Source organism: Bos mutus, chromosome 18 (genome assembly GCF_027580195.1).
Source record: "Bos mutus isolate GX-2022 chromosome 18, NWIPB_WYAK_1.1, whole genome shotgun sequence".
Lineage (NCBI taxonomy): Eukaryota > Metazoa > Chordata > Mammalia > Artiodactyla > Bovidae > Bos > Bos mutus.
In genome coordinates, this window is record NC_091634.1 from 40,642,485 (window position 1) to 40,659,002 (window position 16,518).

The following is a 16,518-nucleotide window of genomic DNA, read 5'->3' on the forward strand; positions in this document are numbered from 1 at the left end:
ATGGAGGAAGTCGTCACAGAGGAAGAGAGATAAAGAGCGGCAGCACTGTGAGGACTGAAGATGTGCAGGGCAGACATGCACGGGTGTATTACGTACAGTATAGATTTGGCAATAGGTATGGTGTTTTCCCCTGTACTTGTGGTACAGTAGAAAAATTAGGAAGGTGCCAAAGATTTCTTGAAATTTGAATTATAATGTGGAATATCACATTCATAGTTTTGAGATTTCATATTGTATCTGTCAGACTGCATTGAGTGCAGCTTGTTTAAAAAAAAAGAAAAAAATAGCATCAGAAAAAAATCTTTTTACATGTTAGGAGGATTGGAATAGTGTGAATTGGACTACCTCAAACATAGTTTTTTAATAATATTTAACACACAGTGAAACTCATACTTGCAGAAGTAACTTATTCTCTTTTTCTCTGTTATTTGCCAGTCACACACCATCTGTGCAAGTCATATATTATTTTATTCAGTATAAAATTTATAGTTTTAATGTCTAATACTATTGATGTTTGTTTTACTGGTATATATTTTGATTTATGGGGCCATTTTAACAGTGAATTATGTATCGGTTTGTAGGAACTAAAGGAGACATCTCCAATTTTGGCACAGTGGAATACTGGTTCCGATTAAGAGTTCCCATGGATCAAGCAATTCGGCTTTATCGAGAACGGGCAAAGGCTTTGGGATACATAACATCAAATTTTAAGGGGCCAGAGCAAATGCAATGGGTAAGCTTGTTTGACTTTACAACCCTTTTATGACACGGAAATTTTATAGTATTTCTTTATATTACCGTGCTTTAAACTGAAATCACTTTCTTTCACAGCCATCAAGTGGCTTTTTTTTAAACTTTTTATGTCAAAATAATCATAGACTTAACAGGAAGTAGCAAAAATGTACAGAGGTCCGTGCAGCCTTCACCCTGCTTCTCCCAGTTGTAATATTTTATGTAACTATAGTATAGTATCAAAGCCAGGAAATTGACATCGGTACAGTACTATTAACTAGGCTACAGACTTTATTCAGATTTTCTAAGTTTTTACATGCACTTACGTGTGTATGCGTGTACACTGTGTGTGTGTGTGTGTATGTGTATGTTTATGTAGGAAGAAACAGAGTTCAATGCAGTTTTATCATTTGTATATAATCATGTATCAACCACCACAATCAAGATACAGAATTGATCCGTCACCCCAAAGGAACTCCCTTGTGCTATTCAGGACACTTTTGAAAAATAGAATTGCAATGCTAATATTACACATCAGTTGTAACTTTAATTACAATTTCTGCTGTTAAGGAAATGAATAGCTATTCTTGGAGTTTCAGTTATTCTTTTTTTCCAACCGTTTCCAACTTCTTCCAAGCTGTTTCAGAACCCTGTAGCTTTCTGAAATGCAAAGTAGAATATAAAATGAATATTCTTTTACTGAGAATTGGAGGTTTAAAAGCAATTCCTCAGAGGAGCATTTTCCAAACTGTGTTTCATGAAATCTTAACAGTCTTATTTCCAGAAGAATTCCATGATCCAATAAATTCAGAAAAGACTGAATTGAGCAAAGTTAAATAAGATCCTTGACTTTAGGGCTTCTTTTGAGATTTGAGTATAATGTGAATCTCAGGAGGAAACATGAAGTATACACTTAAGTAACAAAGGGATAGAATATAGTAGAAATATTTTGGAATGTCTGTTCAAGGCACAGTTCTCTTTTTTCACTTGGAACTGGCCTCTCTTCCAATCCATGGGGCTGGGCCCCCGGTGGCCAGCTGTACATTTGATGATCCTGCTCTCTCCCACTCCACCCAATTATAATTAATGATTTAGTAATAGCCACCTGCCTCCAACTGAGCCAATCAGATTCTGCTTTCTGAGATCAAGAGAAAGTAAGACTCTCCATGGCTGAAACGTGGGAAGCTGGGAGCTATAGGGCAGCCATCTGCCATCATGTTAAACTGCAAAGGGAAGAAAATGTATCTAGAAAGAGAATAATGAGCAAGCATACAGAGAAAAATGAAGAACGAGATGGAGAGTAAATTCCTATAGTTTTCCAGTCCCATTCCCTTCCTAAGACACAACCACATTTCTGCTACACAGTTGTGTGAAATAGCCCTATAGCCTTACATTAAAGGCTTCCAAGGTGGAGCAGTGGTAAAGAAGCCACCTGCCAATGCAGCAGATGTTAGAGATGTGGATTCAGTCCCTGTGTCAGGAAGATCCCCTGGAGAAGGAAATGGCAACCCACTCCAGTATTCTTCCCAGGAAAATTCCATGGACGGAGGAGCCTGGCGGGCTATAGTCCATGGGGTTGCAAAAAAATCAGACCTATGACTGAGTGACTATGCATGCTCTTATATTAAAGTCTCTTTTCATTGTATTTGCTTGGTGAAACCAGTTTTTATAGCTTTCAATTAAAAGAACCATGATTAATATAACATTGATTCCCAAACTTAAAGAATGGCACCCATGTCCCAGCGATCATCGTTCTGGATTAATGTTCTTCAGAGCACACCTTGGGAAATGCCATTATGAAAAAGGGAATTAGAAATAGTGAAACCACATGATTTATTAATGTTTGTAATTTGAAGAGTTTTAGATTTCAGTTTATGATTTGAATGAGCCATTTAGTGGTGGAACTTCAGCTTTTGTGGGTAGGGTTGAGGGGAGAAGCAGAAGGGGTACTTTGTAAATCATTCCACTCAGCCCTCTATAGCCGGATGCTAACTAGCCCTGGGAAAGCAGTACTGTGATTCCCTTCTCAGATTTCCCCTATCCATACCACCACATGTCTCCACTAAGGAGATTATGACTTCAGTTCTGTTTTCTTTCTCTTATAAGCTTCTCTAGAATCAAAAGTTCCAGATGTTCAATCCAGATTCAAAAATAGAGTAAAAGAGGGGTCCTGCATGGGAGGTGGAGAGTTCTCTGACATTGCATTACTACATTGTTTTGCCCCAGATCACATTGGCTAGGAAAGGCTTAGCATTTCATCAAGGCAGTTGTTCGCTAGAGTACTTGTGCACCAATTGTCTGAGTAATAATAGTTCCATAGAGGGCCATAGAGTAGCTTCCAACTCTGCCTGATAACTCCCTTTGCTAATCTCTCTTCTGAAAAGTCCCTCCAATTCAAGATTTTACCCCTCCAAAGTTTATCTCTCACTCTGTTCCCTTGTTCCTTGGCCTCAGGTATCTGCTGTCCTCAAATCCCATTGGTTCAGGATGAGGGCCAACCCAAATATAACAAAATTGTCTCTCTGAGTGGGTACCATCAAGTTCATTAGTTCTCACTTAAGAATGAGATATGATGAGAATAACTGGAATAGTTGAAGGATTAGCTCTTAATAAAATTCTAACTAACTTTGAACCTATCTGCTCACTTTACTTGTTAAGCATTAAATAGAATTAAAAAACATCAGACTACTTTCTTGGCTTTATTTTTGTTTGTTTGTTTGTTTTAACATCAATCTCTACATGTATGCTCAGTCTTTTATAGTTGCTGCTAAAAGCGTCTGTACACAGGTTCTAGAGAATATTGGTTTTGAGTAAGTGTCAAGAGTCTTTAACTGAGAAATTTACTATGAAGTGAAAATCTGCAGTCTTTTGGTCCATTTACAAAATTATTGTGTTTGGGGGTTGGCAGCTGCTGTTTACTTTTCATTGTATTACTACTGTAATATAAATATGTATGTTTTTCCAGTTAAGTCATCAAGCACCCAAAACTGCTCAGCTCAGTTCTACTGATTCCACAGATGGCAACTTAAATGAACTTCATATTACAATAAGATGTTGCAACCACCTGCAGTCCCGAACAAGCCACCTTCAGCCACACCCATATGTTGTGTACAAGTTTTTTGATTTTGCAGACCATGACACAGCCATCATTCCCAGTAGCAATGATCCACAGTTTGATGATCATATGTGTTTCCCAGTGCCAATGAATATGGATTTGGATCGATACCTTAAGTCAGAGTCTCTGAGTTTTTATGTATTTGATGATAGTGATACCCAGGAGAATATTTACATAGGAAAAGTCAATGTGCCTCTGATTTCATTGGCACATGACAGATGTATTTCAGGTAAGCCTATTTCTTGAATCCATGAAATTATTTAAAAAAAGACCTAAATTATTCCTCAGTGTTATTGATATGATCTATTTGTAACTAATCTTTCTAGCCTTCTAAGATAATCTTAAACTTTGGACCCACAATATTATATTTTTGTAGTTATTTTCTTAATAGTTATTCTAAGGATTACAATATGCACCTCAACGTGACACAATGCACTTAAACTTAATGCTAATAACTTTCACTGAAATCTAGAAAAATCTACCCCAATATAATTCCATTCCCTCCCCCTTCCTTTGTGATACTGTTGTCATATATGTGTGTGTATATATATGTATATATATACATGGTATACCTCTATGTGTTATAAACCCAACAGTACAATGTTAGTTATTGCTTTATATAACTTTATGGCCTTTAAGAGAAGGGAGAATATATGTAATTATAGGAGACTTTTATATTAACTTATGTATTTAGCATCTCTCGTATTTATATCTTCATTTGGGTTTGAGTTACTGTCTGGTGTCAATTTTGTATTCCAAATAGCTCTATTTCCTCTCCATCTTTTGTGTTATTATTTCATGTATTTTTTATCTTTATATATTATAAATCCCCAAGATAATAATTTTATAATTATGCAATTGTTTTTTAAATCAGTTAAGAAATGAGGAAAAAACATATTTATACTTTTTCTAATTACCTATATAATTACCTTTATTCACCTCTGTTTCTTCATATTGATATGAGTTACCATCTGGTATTACTTCCTATTAGCCTGAAGAAATTCTTCTAATTTGTCTTGTGAGTCAGGTCTGCTGGCAGTGAATTCACTTAAGCATTGTTATCTGGCAGTGTCTTTATATGTAGCTTTTATTTTCTGAAGGATAGTTTTGCTGGATATCATATTCTTAGTTATCAGGTTCAGTTTATTTAAGCACTTTGAGTATATCGGACAGTTGATTCTGGCATTCATTGTTTCTAATGAGAAATCATCTGTTAATCTTGTTATGGTTCCCTAATACATGATACAATTTTCAAGATTTTCTTTCTGTTTTGGGGGGCTGGGGAGGGCGTTCAACAATTCCACTCTGATGTGTTTAGTTGTGGATCCCTTTGTGCTTTTTCTACTTATAATTTGTTGAGCTTCTTTATGTATAGGGTACTGTCAGGTATCAAATTTGGGGAGTTTTTTGCCCTTATTTCTTCAGTTATTTTTTTCTGCCCTTTCTTCCACTTCTTAGGTTCCTGTTACACATATGTTCATATGTTTAATGGTGTCCTACAGATCTCTGAAGCTCTGTTCATTTTTCTTCATTTTTTTCTTTTCAGCTTGGATAATCACTATTGATTAGTCTTCAAGTTCATTGATTCTTCTGCCAGTTCGTATCTCCTACTAAGCCCCTCTATTGAATTTTTTCATTTCAGTAATTATACTTTTTAACTCCAGAACTCCTTTTTAGTTCTCTCTCTTTTTATTGAGATATGGTTGATGTATAATATGTTACAGGTATACAATGTAGTGATTTGTCATTTTTAAGGGTTGTACTCCATTTATAGTTGTAAAATATTAGCTATATTCCATATTTTATAATACATTCTAGTTCTCTTTTTAATAATTTCTCTCTTTATTATGTTCTCTGTTTTATAATTCATTGTCATCACACTTTCCTTTAATTCTTTAAAGATGGTTTTTTTTTAGCTCTTTGAACGTATTTACAATAGCTGCTCTTAGGTCTTTGTCTGCTAAGTCTAACATCTGGATGCCCTGAGAAAGCATCTCTAGGTGACATTCTATCTGTGTATGTAGCACATTCTCCTTCCTGTTTCTTTGTGTATCTCATGAATTTTTTTTTTTTTTTTGCTGTTGTTTAAATTTGGGCCTTTAGGACACTGTATTTTAGAATCTGTAGATTCTAACCCTCCACAGGGTTTCTGTTGCTGTTATTGTTTGTTTGGTGACTTGGCCTGTACTAGTTCTGTAGTTTTGTTTCCCTTGCTATAGCCACTGATATCTCTGCTAAGTTTTTGTTTTCATTTTAAGCCTGAACATAGTTTAGTGATCAGCCTATGGTTGTTGAAAGTTGTGTTCAAACACCTTGAGTTGTCAGGCCCCCACCCTTTGCCTATGGATCAATGTATGGCTTAGGTGATGCATTCAGTGTTTAGATAGTCTGTAAGTCTCACATTCAGCCAGGGACAAGTAGCTTCTTGTTGTTCAATTGCTAAGTCATGTCCAACTCTTTGTGACCCCATGACCTGCAGCATGCCAGGCTTCCCTGTCCTTCACCATCTCCCAGAGTTTGCTCAAACTCATGTCCATTGAGTGGCCAAATATTGGAGCTTCAGCTTCAACATCAGTCCTTGTAGTGAATATTCAGGGTTGATTTCCTTTAGGATTGGCTGGTTTGATCTCCTAGTTGTCCAAGGGACTCTCAACAGTCTTCTCCAGCACCACAGTTCAAAAGCATCAATTCTTCTGTGCTCAGCCTTCTTTATGGTCCAACTCTCACATCCGTACAGGACTACTAGAAAAACTATAGCTTTGACTAGATGGACCTTTGTTGGCAAAGTGATGTCTCTGCTTTTTAATATACTGTCTAGGTTTGTCAGGTAGCTCTCATAGCTTAGTCAATAAAGAATCTGCCTGCAATGCAGGAGGCCCGGGTTCAATTCCTAGTTGGGAAAATCCCCTGGAGAAGGAAATGGCAACCCACCCCAGTATTCTTGCCTGGAGAATCCATGGACAGAGGAGCCTGGCAGGCTGCAGTCCACGGGGTTGCAAGAGTTGGACACAACTTAGCGACTAAACCACTAGGTTCGTCATAGCTTTTCTTCCAAGGAGCAAGTGTCTTTTAATTTTGTGACTTCAGGCATCATCTGCAGTGGTAAGTCTGTTATTGTTTCCATTTTTTCCCCATCTATTTGCCAAGTAGCTTTACTAGGGCCTTTTCTGACTCCTATTGTTCTTACTGAGGTTTCGTAGATTTTCTTGAACAAGTACTTCTTAATTTGTTGTATACCTTTGATCAATTTCCGGAGTTCTTAAATGAATTTTTTTGACCATTTTATGTGGTGTTATCATTGCTTTTTGTGGAAAATATTTACTGATCTCTTCACTCAGCCATTCTGTAAATCTCACCTATGCCTATTATAGAAGTTTCTCACCTCCCTATATTCCACCTGTATCCTTTTTTTCTACTTAAAGTCTAGAGCTGTTGTTTAGTTTTTCCTAGCCAGCCATTAGAAGAAGTGTCAAACACTTGAGAACCAAGTAAAGGATACCCTAAACAAAAGTTATGCTTGAAATATAGGTTTGTTTTTTTCAAGTCAGGGATTTTCATATTGCAAACTCTAGTATAAGGATTAAAATGTGTGACTCAGTATTACATATTCAGCTAGGTGATACTTTATGTTTTGGATGGTTTGTTTATTTTATAGACTTTTTTGCTATGCTACTGTTAATTTGAAATGATTTAACAGATCCCAGTAAAATGTATTTAAAATTAGAATAATGTAGTAATATAAGGACTCCTTAGGATATATACATTATTGTGTATTATATATAGATAAATTTTGAAGTTTTAATGTATTTTGTACATTATAATATATAATATATATATATAATGTATAATGTATAGAGACACAAGAATATCAAGTAAAAAATGAAGGTTCTTATTTGAGCTATAACCCAGATAATATCTTAGAAGAAGGCTAAAAATTCTGAAGAATCTCTGAATTTAATTTCAATGAATTAAAATATTTATAAGCTAATTTTCTCCTCTTTGAATAGGTATTATCTGTGAGGTCTTAACTTTTAAAAGCAGTCTGCTTGAGAAATGAGCCTGTCATAGATCCTTTTGTCTTATTTTATTCTCTTAAGCCATTTGAGTTGTAAGTAAAAGCTAAACTTATTTGTAAAGTTGTGGGGTAGTTTCTTTTTGCTGTTCTTTAATTCTTATGGTAATAAAACTTCCCTCTAGCATTAATTACAATTATTTTTGTAATTTGACAGGCATATTTGAGTTAACAGATCATGAAAAGCATCCTGCCGGAACCATTCATGTTATATTGAAATGGAAATTTGCTTACCTTCCACCAAGTGGTTGTATAACAACTGAAGACTTAGGAAATTTCAGACACAAAGAAGAGTCAGAGGTTGTTCAAAGACTACCTCCAACATCCTCTTTTAGTACTATAATTGCAGTGAGTAACAGTGACTTTGAATTTCCTATAAAATTATTATTATTCCTACATAATTATTATTATTCCTTAATAAATAGCCACATAAAAGAGAAAAAAAATCTGAAAAGTATGTTCATTATACTCAGTTTGACATATTGGTTTATCTTAGGCACCTACACCTAAACCAAGACGTTTAACAACTAAAGATAAGAAGGTATCTTTTATGGATATCACACCACATCAGCATTATGTAAGTAGTAAACATTCAGAACACTGCTTTTTCCGCCCCCTGCATAACAAATATTTGAAACAAATGAATAGTATACCGTACCTGATTAAAGGGAAACAGATATAAAACACTTCTTCTTCCTGTAAAATGTTACCTTTGTAATTGGCACTGTGTGTAAAAGTTAAACGATCTTACTCTTGATCTGAATCTTCCATTGGCCCCATGTCTCTCTCGAGATACTACCCCCAGTCTTCTTTCCCCATTTACCATAAAGCAAAATAGAACAAAACTCTTCAAAAAGTTGTCTTAATTCTGTCTCCCTTTCCTCAAATTGTTCCTTGCTCACACTAGTAAAACTTTTCCTCATTAAAACCACTTTTGCTAAGGTCACAGTGACTGTCACTTTGCTACATCCAGTGATCAATTCCCTGTCCCTTTCTTAATCTCCCAGTAACTTTTGACAGAGTGGAATACTTTCCCTCTTGGCCTCTGGGATACCATGCCTTCCTAGTTTCCCTCCAGCTTAACTTTTCTCATTCACCTGGAGCATATCTCTGAATGCTGAAGTTCCTCAGCAGTCAAGCTTCAGACTAGACCCTTTCTCTTCTCAGTCTGCATCTAGGTGAAAGAGACCTTATCCAAAAAAAACAAAACAAATGGACAAACATAACAACACAAAAGCATAGTCATAGATCGTCACAGAAACAAAGAACAAATGTGGTTGCTAGAGGGGCTGAGGGAAAGAAAAAAATAGACAAAAGAGATTAGGAGATACAAACTCCCAACTGTAAAATGGATGGGTCACAGATATGAAATGTACAGTATGGGGAACACAGTGACTGTGTAGTATCTTTGTAGGCTGACACAGCCTAATCACTGTGCTTGTTGTAGTGATCATTTTGAAATGTATAGAAACATCAGATCACTGTGTATTTTAACAGAAAACTAATACAGTGTTATAGGTCAGTTATACTTCAAAACCACATACATGCACTACCATGTGTTAAATAGATAGCCAGTGGGAATCTGCTGTATGGGCACTGGGTGCTCACCTGGTGCTCTGTGAAAACTGTGAGGATGACGATGGGGCAGGGGTTGGGGGAGGTTCAGGATGGAGGGGACACGTGTGCTTGTGGCTGATTCACACTGTTGTATGGCAGAAACCAATACAATATTATAAAGCAATTATCCTCCAATTAAAAATAAACTTTAAAAAGTTCATAGAAAAAGAGATCAGATTTCTGGTTACCAGAAGCAGGGGGTGGGGAAGGCAAATTGGATGAATGTGCTCAAAAGTACAAACTTGCAGTTGTAAAGAAAATAAGTATTAGGGATGTAATGTCCAACATGATAAATATAATTAATACCGCTATATGTTATGTATGAAAGTTGTTATGAGAGTAAATGCTAAGTGTGTAAGTATGTGTGTGTGAAAAAGTCTCAGGATGATTTAGGATTTAGTAAAAAATAGAAAATAACATATATGCACATTTTCACATTAATAGAAGGAGACCTCTACTCTTCCTGAAGATAGAAAGGAAATTTCGCCAGAAGTGGAACATATACCAGAAAGAGAAATTGATATGCCAACTGTTTCACATATTCCCAAGGTATGTGTTTACATTAAAATTATCTTGAAAGGTTTCTTTTTTTTAAATACTTTGTCATGATCATTGGGACTTCCCTTGTGGTCCAGAGGTTAAGAATCCCCCTGCCAGCACAGGGGATACAGGTTCAATCCCTAGTCCAGGAACTAAGATCCCACATGCCACAGGGCAGCTGAGATCGTGAGCCGCAACTTGTGAAGCCTGCACACTGTAGAGCCTGTGGTCTGCAACAAGAGAAGCCACCGCAGCCAGAAGCCTGCACACCACAACTAGAGAGTAGCCTCCGCTCGCCACAACTGGAGAAGGCCCACGTGCAGCGAGAGCCCCATGTGCCACGATGAAGACCCAGTGCAGTCGAAAATGAAAAAAAAAATTTTTTTTAAGAAATCATATCACTGATCCTATTCTATATGACTTCCCTGGAATAGAAAGGTCTAACATATTACCAGTGGAATAGTTATAATTATGCAGACATTAGTAGGTAGTAAATACACATACAAATTAAAGTATAATGTAAAATTCATTTTGAGATTAATGCTTTTTGATATATGATTTGTAATCAGATTTTAAGTTATCTGCATATTTTCATTTGTGCAGCTTAAGTGATTATTTTCTCATGAATCAAATATAAAGTGCATGCCAGTATATTTACTTGCTTTATTATCATTCAAGGGCTTCAGCAAGAATGCTATAAATGTGATATAAGCAATAATATATCACTGTGCTTTTGCTTCTTCAGGTTCCTCAGGAAAGCAGTGTAGATAAGGTAAAAGAGAATACTGAGAAAATGCAGCAAGGAAAGGACGACGATGTGTCTTTACTGTCTGAGGGTCAGCTTGCAGAACGAAGTTTGACGTCTTCCGAAGATGAAACAGAAATAACTGAAGAACTGGAACCCGAAGGTGACTTCCTTTTTTAAAATTACCATTATTTCCCTGACTCTGCTTTGTTTAATCTGTTCACGCCTCATAGAACATCTTCATTTAATCATGAGTCTACTTCATGATAGCTGTTTCTTGACAGAAATGATGGGATGTAGTTCAGTCTCGTCAGGTGTGGTCAGGTGGAATTGTTGCATATCTTCTTATTCAAACTCAGAGCACCACAATGGAATGCAAGTATTGTTGCTGACCATGTTCCAAATATATATTTTAAATGACTTTATATTCTCTTTGGATTCAGTACTATCATCTAGTTATTCTAGAGGTTATTCTAGAGGACTTGATTTTTTTTAAATGAAGAAAGAAAGGCTTACAACATGATTTCACTTATATAAACATCTAGAAAAGGCAAACTGATCTACTGTGACAGAAAGCATTTAAGTGGTTGCCTAGGGAAGAACGAATGGAAATAGAAAGATGCAAGAGGAAAAACTTTACAGGGGGCATGAGGAAATATTGGGGGTGATAGACATGTTCACTCTCTTAATTATGGTGATGGTTTCACAGAATTATATATTTGTCAATACACCCACTCCAGTACTCTTGCCTGGAAAATCCCATGGACGGAGGAGCCTGGTAGGCTGCAGTCCATGGGGTCGCTAAGATTCGGGCACGACTGAGCGACTTCACTTTCACTTTTCACTTTCATGCATTGGAGGAGGAAATGGCAACCCACTCCAGTGTTCTTGCCTGGAGAATCCCAGGGACAGGGGAGCCTGGTGGGCTGCCGTCTATGGGGTCGCACAGAGTCGGACACGACTGAAGCGACTTAGCAGCAGCAGCAGTAGCAGCAGCAAAATACATGTTTCCAAGGTGTAAATACAAATTTTGCACACAAATTTGTATGGTTTATTGTATGTCAACTTTACTGCAATATTACTGTAAAACTTCTAAAAATATTTTTAAATAGTAGGAATAACTTTATTTTTTACACAGTAGTTTAGGTTAGGCTGTTGGAAAATATGATTATCATGTTCTTTAAAAAATTTTTACTTTAATTTTATACTTGAACAAGCAATATTTTTATTTCCTTTTCTCTTTTCTAAAATGTAGTTCAGTTCAGTTGCTCAGTCTTGTCCAACTCTTTCTAACCCCATGGACTGCAGCACACCAGGCTTCCCTGTCCTTCACCATCTCCTGGAGCTTGCTCAAACTCATGTCCATCAAGTTGATGATGCCATCCAACCCTCTCATCCTCTGTTGTTCCTTTCTCCTCGTGCCTTCAGTCTTTCCCAGCATCAGGATCTTTTCCAATGAATCAGTACTAAAATGTAATGTAAATCTAATTATCTTTAGTGCTAAAAAAATTCAGACATGATTATCATATTTTTCTTTTATGGTTATCCTTGTAATATATGCTTATTTCTCTCCACAGGGTACAAATGTAATTGGTTTAACAGATTTAAACCAATAAAATTTTGTTTCTTAACAGATGAAGGAGACAGATCAGCTTCTGACAGTGATGAGTGTATTATTCCAGGTCCTGTCTCCAAGAATATCAAACAGGTCAGTAACCTGATATCAACCAAAAATGTTCTGAAATAAAGCTGCTTTTCATTCATAGTTTATCAGTCTTCATATATGAAAATCTTAAGGAAGAATATTTCTGGAAAAAAATTTATGTATTATCATAATCTTTTCCAAATAATGATCTAGTATAAGAAAATTTTATTTATGCTTTCATTATGTAATGGGCCATAACATTTAAGTGTTAGCTTTGCTTACGTGTTTTAGAGTACCTAACATCTGTAGCTACAGTAGTTACTTGTTCAAATCAGTTGACTTCTCTGACTCCTTTGCAGAACCGTTATACAAAGATATAGTAAATCAAATCTGAACTTTAAAGAATTTCCAAAATGTGAGATTGCCTTTAAAACTGTAGTAAGTTACATATGTAAATTCATAGACTGTTCATATCTAAATATGTCACTGATAAACTATTAAAGTTACTTCATTCTACCCAAAAATTAAACTTTCTTAGAAGGTAATGCATTTCATATACATATACTTTGCTTGTTTTGTAGCACATTGCTGAAAAGTAGTATATATGTAAATTGAAGTTTTGAAAAGAAGCTATACTTTAATTTACATAGGAAGTATCCCACTTACCAGAGCATTTTTCATTGTCGGGGAGAAAAAAGGTTTTATAAAGTAAACATAAGAAAAGTGGTAGCTTTTTTATTCATCCAAGTTAATTTTCCTGAAATGATTAATTGTATTCCTTTAATTTTTTTAGAATTTCCCCTTTAAAAAAATAAAAGAAAAAATAGAATTTCTACTTTATTGTTTTAAGAATTGCAATACTTATTTCAACTCTTAAAATCTCATATTTTTAGCTTAATCTCTCTGCTGAACAAACTCATAGAACAGAACATTTCAGATGTCACAGGTGCCTCCATAAACTAGAGAAACCCATTGTTTCTGTGATTGAGAAGTACAAACAGATGATTGATAAATACTTCATCTGTCCAAAGTTTTATTATCATTGTTATATGATTGTTAATTATCATAATATCATTTAATGTATAGCATACTGATATATGGAATTCTCCAGTATTCTTGTCTGGAGAATTTCATGGACAGAGGAGCCTGGCAGGCTACAAGAGTCCATGGGGCCACCAAGAGTCAAACATGACTGAGACAGTAACACTTTCACTTTCACCCACATTAGGGTTTTCCAGGTGGCGCACCATGAGTCCATGGGGCCACCAAGAGTCAAACATGACTGAGACAGTAACACTTTCACTTTCACCCACATTAGGGTTTTCCAGGTGGCGCAGTGATTAAGAATATGCCTGCCAGTGCAGGAGACATGGGTTCCATTCCTAGATCAGAAGATCCTCTGGAGTAGGAAATGGCAACCTGTTCCAGTATTCTTGCCTGGAAAATTCCATGGACAGAGGAGCCTGGCAGGGGTCCATGGGCTCTCAGAGTTGGACACGACTGAGCACACACTCATGCACCCACGTTAAGGAGTATAATCCGCTTGACTCAGTCTGCCAGCTCAAATGTTAAATCTTATCCAGAGACACCTTAATAGACTTACCCAGAATAATGTTTGACCAAACATTTGTATACCTCATGGCCCAGTCAACTTGACACATAAAGTTAACCATCACATCATTTTACTAAGAACACTCCATTTAAGAGTAGTAAGCCTGCAAGTTTGACTCAGATATTTCTTTCTCACATTCTTCACATTTCTTTCTCAGTAGTTCTGTAAGACTCTGCTTACTTTCATCATGATTTTTGGATACTTTACATGGTTTAGCCTTTGAACATAAAAGTATGAGATACTGAATCAGTCCTAGGGCCTAAGGGACTAGTACCAAAGGATTTACTTCTCTAGCAGATTTACAAACAGCACTCATCTCTCTTATTATAACTCAGTGATTCCCAGGGATTCACCATCTGCAATTGGTAATCACATCTCCCTAAGGGAGTAAATAGAGCATTCTGGCCCTGCCCTCAGGAAATATTATACTAATTGGGAAGATGTGTTCATGAAAAGTCAAGTATTAAATCATCAGTTAAATTACAATCTAAAACAATCAGGAGACAATACCACCAATGATTAGTAGATATTTGAGCTAAAGAATAAAGCTGTTCAGGGCCCATCTTCCTCATTTTCCAAATAAGTAAACTGAGACCTTGAAGTAAGGTGACTTGCTGACAGTCATGCCACTAATTAAGGAAGTTCAGAGGAAAGAGAAATTTGGAGTGATTTTTCAATAGACTTCATTAAGGAGATGCCCATAATCTGCTCACCCACCCTCTTTCTTGTGAGTTTCATGTCTGCTTTTTCTCATTTTAAGCTGATTTTTTTCTGCTTCACTTGCCCAAAGATAGCCCCACAAAATGCCCAAGCCCAGAGAGAAAGATCTGATCAGCTCCGTCTAGCCTCTGGATTGGATCCATGTTTATCAGTTGTGGTCCTTTGACCCATTCAACTGTAGCCAGTCACATAGGGAAAAGGAGTGTCCACTTTAACTGTAACATCTCAAATATGGGGATACATGGCAGCAAGCACAAAGTCATGTGCATGCTGGTGCTGGCAGGGGATGCACAGTATGTTTCAGAAATAAGAATACACTAACTAGAGCAGCCTTTCTGCAGAACAGGATAGAAGGTTTCAGATATGATGGAGAAGACTAAATATATTTTAGATTTTATCCAGGAGATACTAGGGAGACATTGCAACAGTTAACTTTATTTTCTAAACATTGTATTCATCATCTAAAAGTCAGTTTCAAAGAATGGGGAAATGTTATCTAAAATTTTATCATCTCAGACCAGAGATTTTCAACCCGGGGCAGTTTTGCCTCGCAAGGGATTCGTTTTGGCACCGTCTGGAGGTATTTTGGGTTGTCACCCTGGGAGGGACTACTACTGGCATCTAGTGGATAGAAGTCAGGGTTGCTGCCTAGCATGCTACAGAGCACAGGCCCCACAGCAAAGACCTGTCTGGCCCAAAATGCCAGTAGTGCTGAGGTTGAGAAATCCTTTATCAGATTTTTCAACGGAATCATGTGTATATTGACAGCATTGCTAGCATCTCAGTGCAATTGTACAGTGCTCTTAACTAAGAATAGAGAATTTAATGTAACAAAGAAGTTTAATGAAAGAGCTATTCTTCTAAAATAGTCAACTAAGTCTAATGTATACATATATTTTTCCTTTGGAGTAAATTGCATTTTTTCCTTATTACTTCCAGAAAAGTAATTTTTGTTACTTTGCTACAGCCTAATACAGCCCTCACTACTCAAATGCGACTTCCTATAATGATTTTTGATGCCATCTCAGAAGTGTGAATTATTGTTTCAAGCAACCAGCTATTCTAAGCAATGCTTTATGCCTTGGTAGTCATTAATCAAGTTCCCATGTGGTTTTTCAAATTCTATGTTTAGTAGAAGGTACTGACAAGTACCTTATGTTAATAGGTGAAATTTAGTTTTATTAAATTATATAACAAATACAGTAAAATAGTATAATCTGTGAACACAGGAACAAAACTCAGGAGATCATCATAATGGTGAAATACAGCATTTTCTAATGATTGTACCAGTTTTTCTGTGTGCTCCTTTTGCAATCATTTAATACCAGTCATGGAACTTTTTTCTTTATAAAGATTGCAAAAGTGGTACAAAGAACTCCTGAATACATTTCACTCAGATTCATCCGTTGTTAATGTTTGCTACACTCTTTTTAATCATTTCTATTCTCTCTCCTATATACATTTATATGTATGTATGCATTATATACACACATTCTTACATACATAATTAAGAAATCATACCCCTTTATCCCGAAATACTTTAGAATAATAATACAATACTATTATCTAATCTACCATTCTTAGTAAGATTTTGCGGGTTGTCCCTGTATTATCACTTATAGCAAGTTATTGACCTGGTCCAGGATCAAATCTAGATCACACATTGCATTTAGTTGTCATGCCCCTTTGGCCTCCTTCAATCCATAATGGTTCCTCAGCA

The 16,518-nt window shown here is 36.3% G+C and overlaps 1 protein-coding gene across 3 annotated transcripts in view; it reads left to right on the top strand.

Annotated features, from left to right (window-relative positions):
• Positions 1–16,518, top strand: part of RPGRIP1L (RPGRIP1 like) — a 98,878-nt gene that overhangs the window by 50,721 nt on the left and 31,639 nt on the right. For all 3 annotated transcript variants that reach the window (XM_070388427.1, XM_070388428.1, XM_070388425.1), the window contains 7 exons: positions 582–733; positions 3,698–4,076; positions 8,077–8,267; positions 8,416–8,496; positions 9,981–10,085; positions 10,822–10,984; positions 12,456–12,529. In XM_070388427.1, coding sequence (XP_070244528.1) covers positions 582–733; positions 3,698–4,076; positions 8,077–8,267; positions 8,416–8,496; positions 9,981–10,085; positions 10,822–10,984; positions 12,456–12,529 — 1,145 coding nt within the window. The remainder of the gene's footprint in view (positions 1–581; positions 734–3,697; positions 4,077–8,076; positions 8,268–8,415; positions 8,497–9,980; positions 10,086–10,821; positions 10,985–12,455; positions 12,530–16,518) is intronic.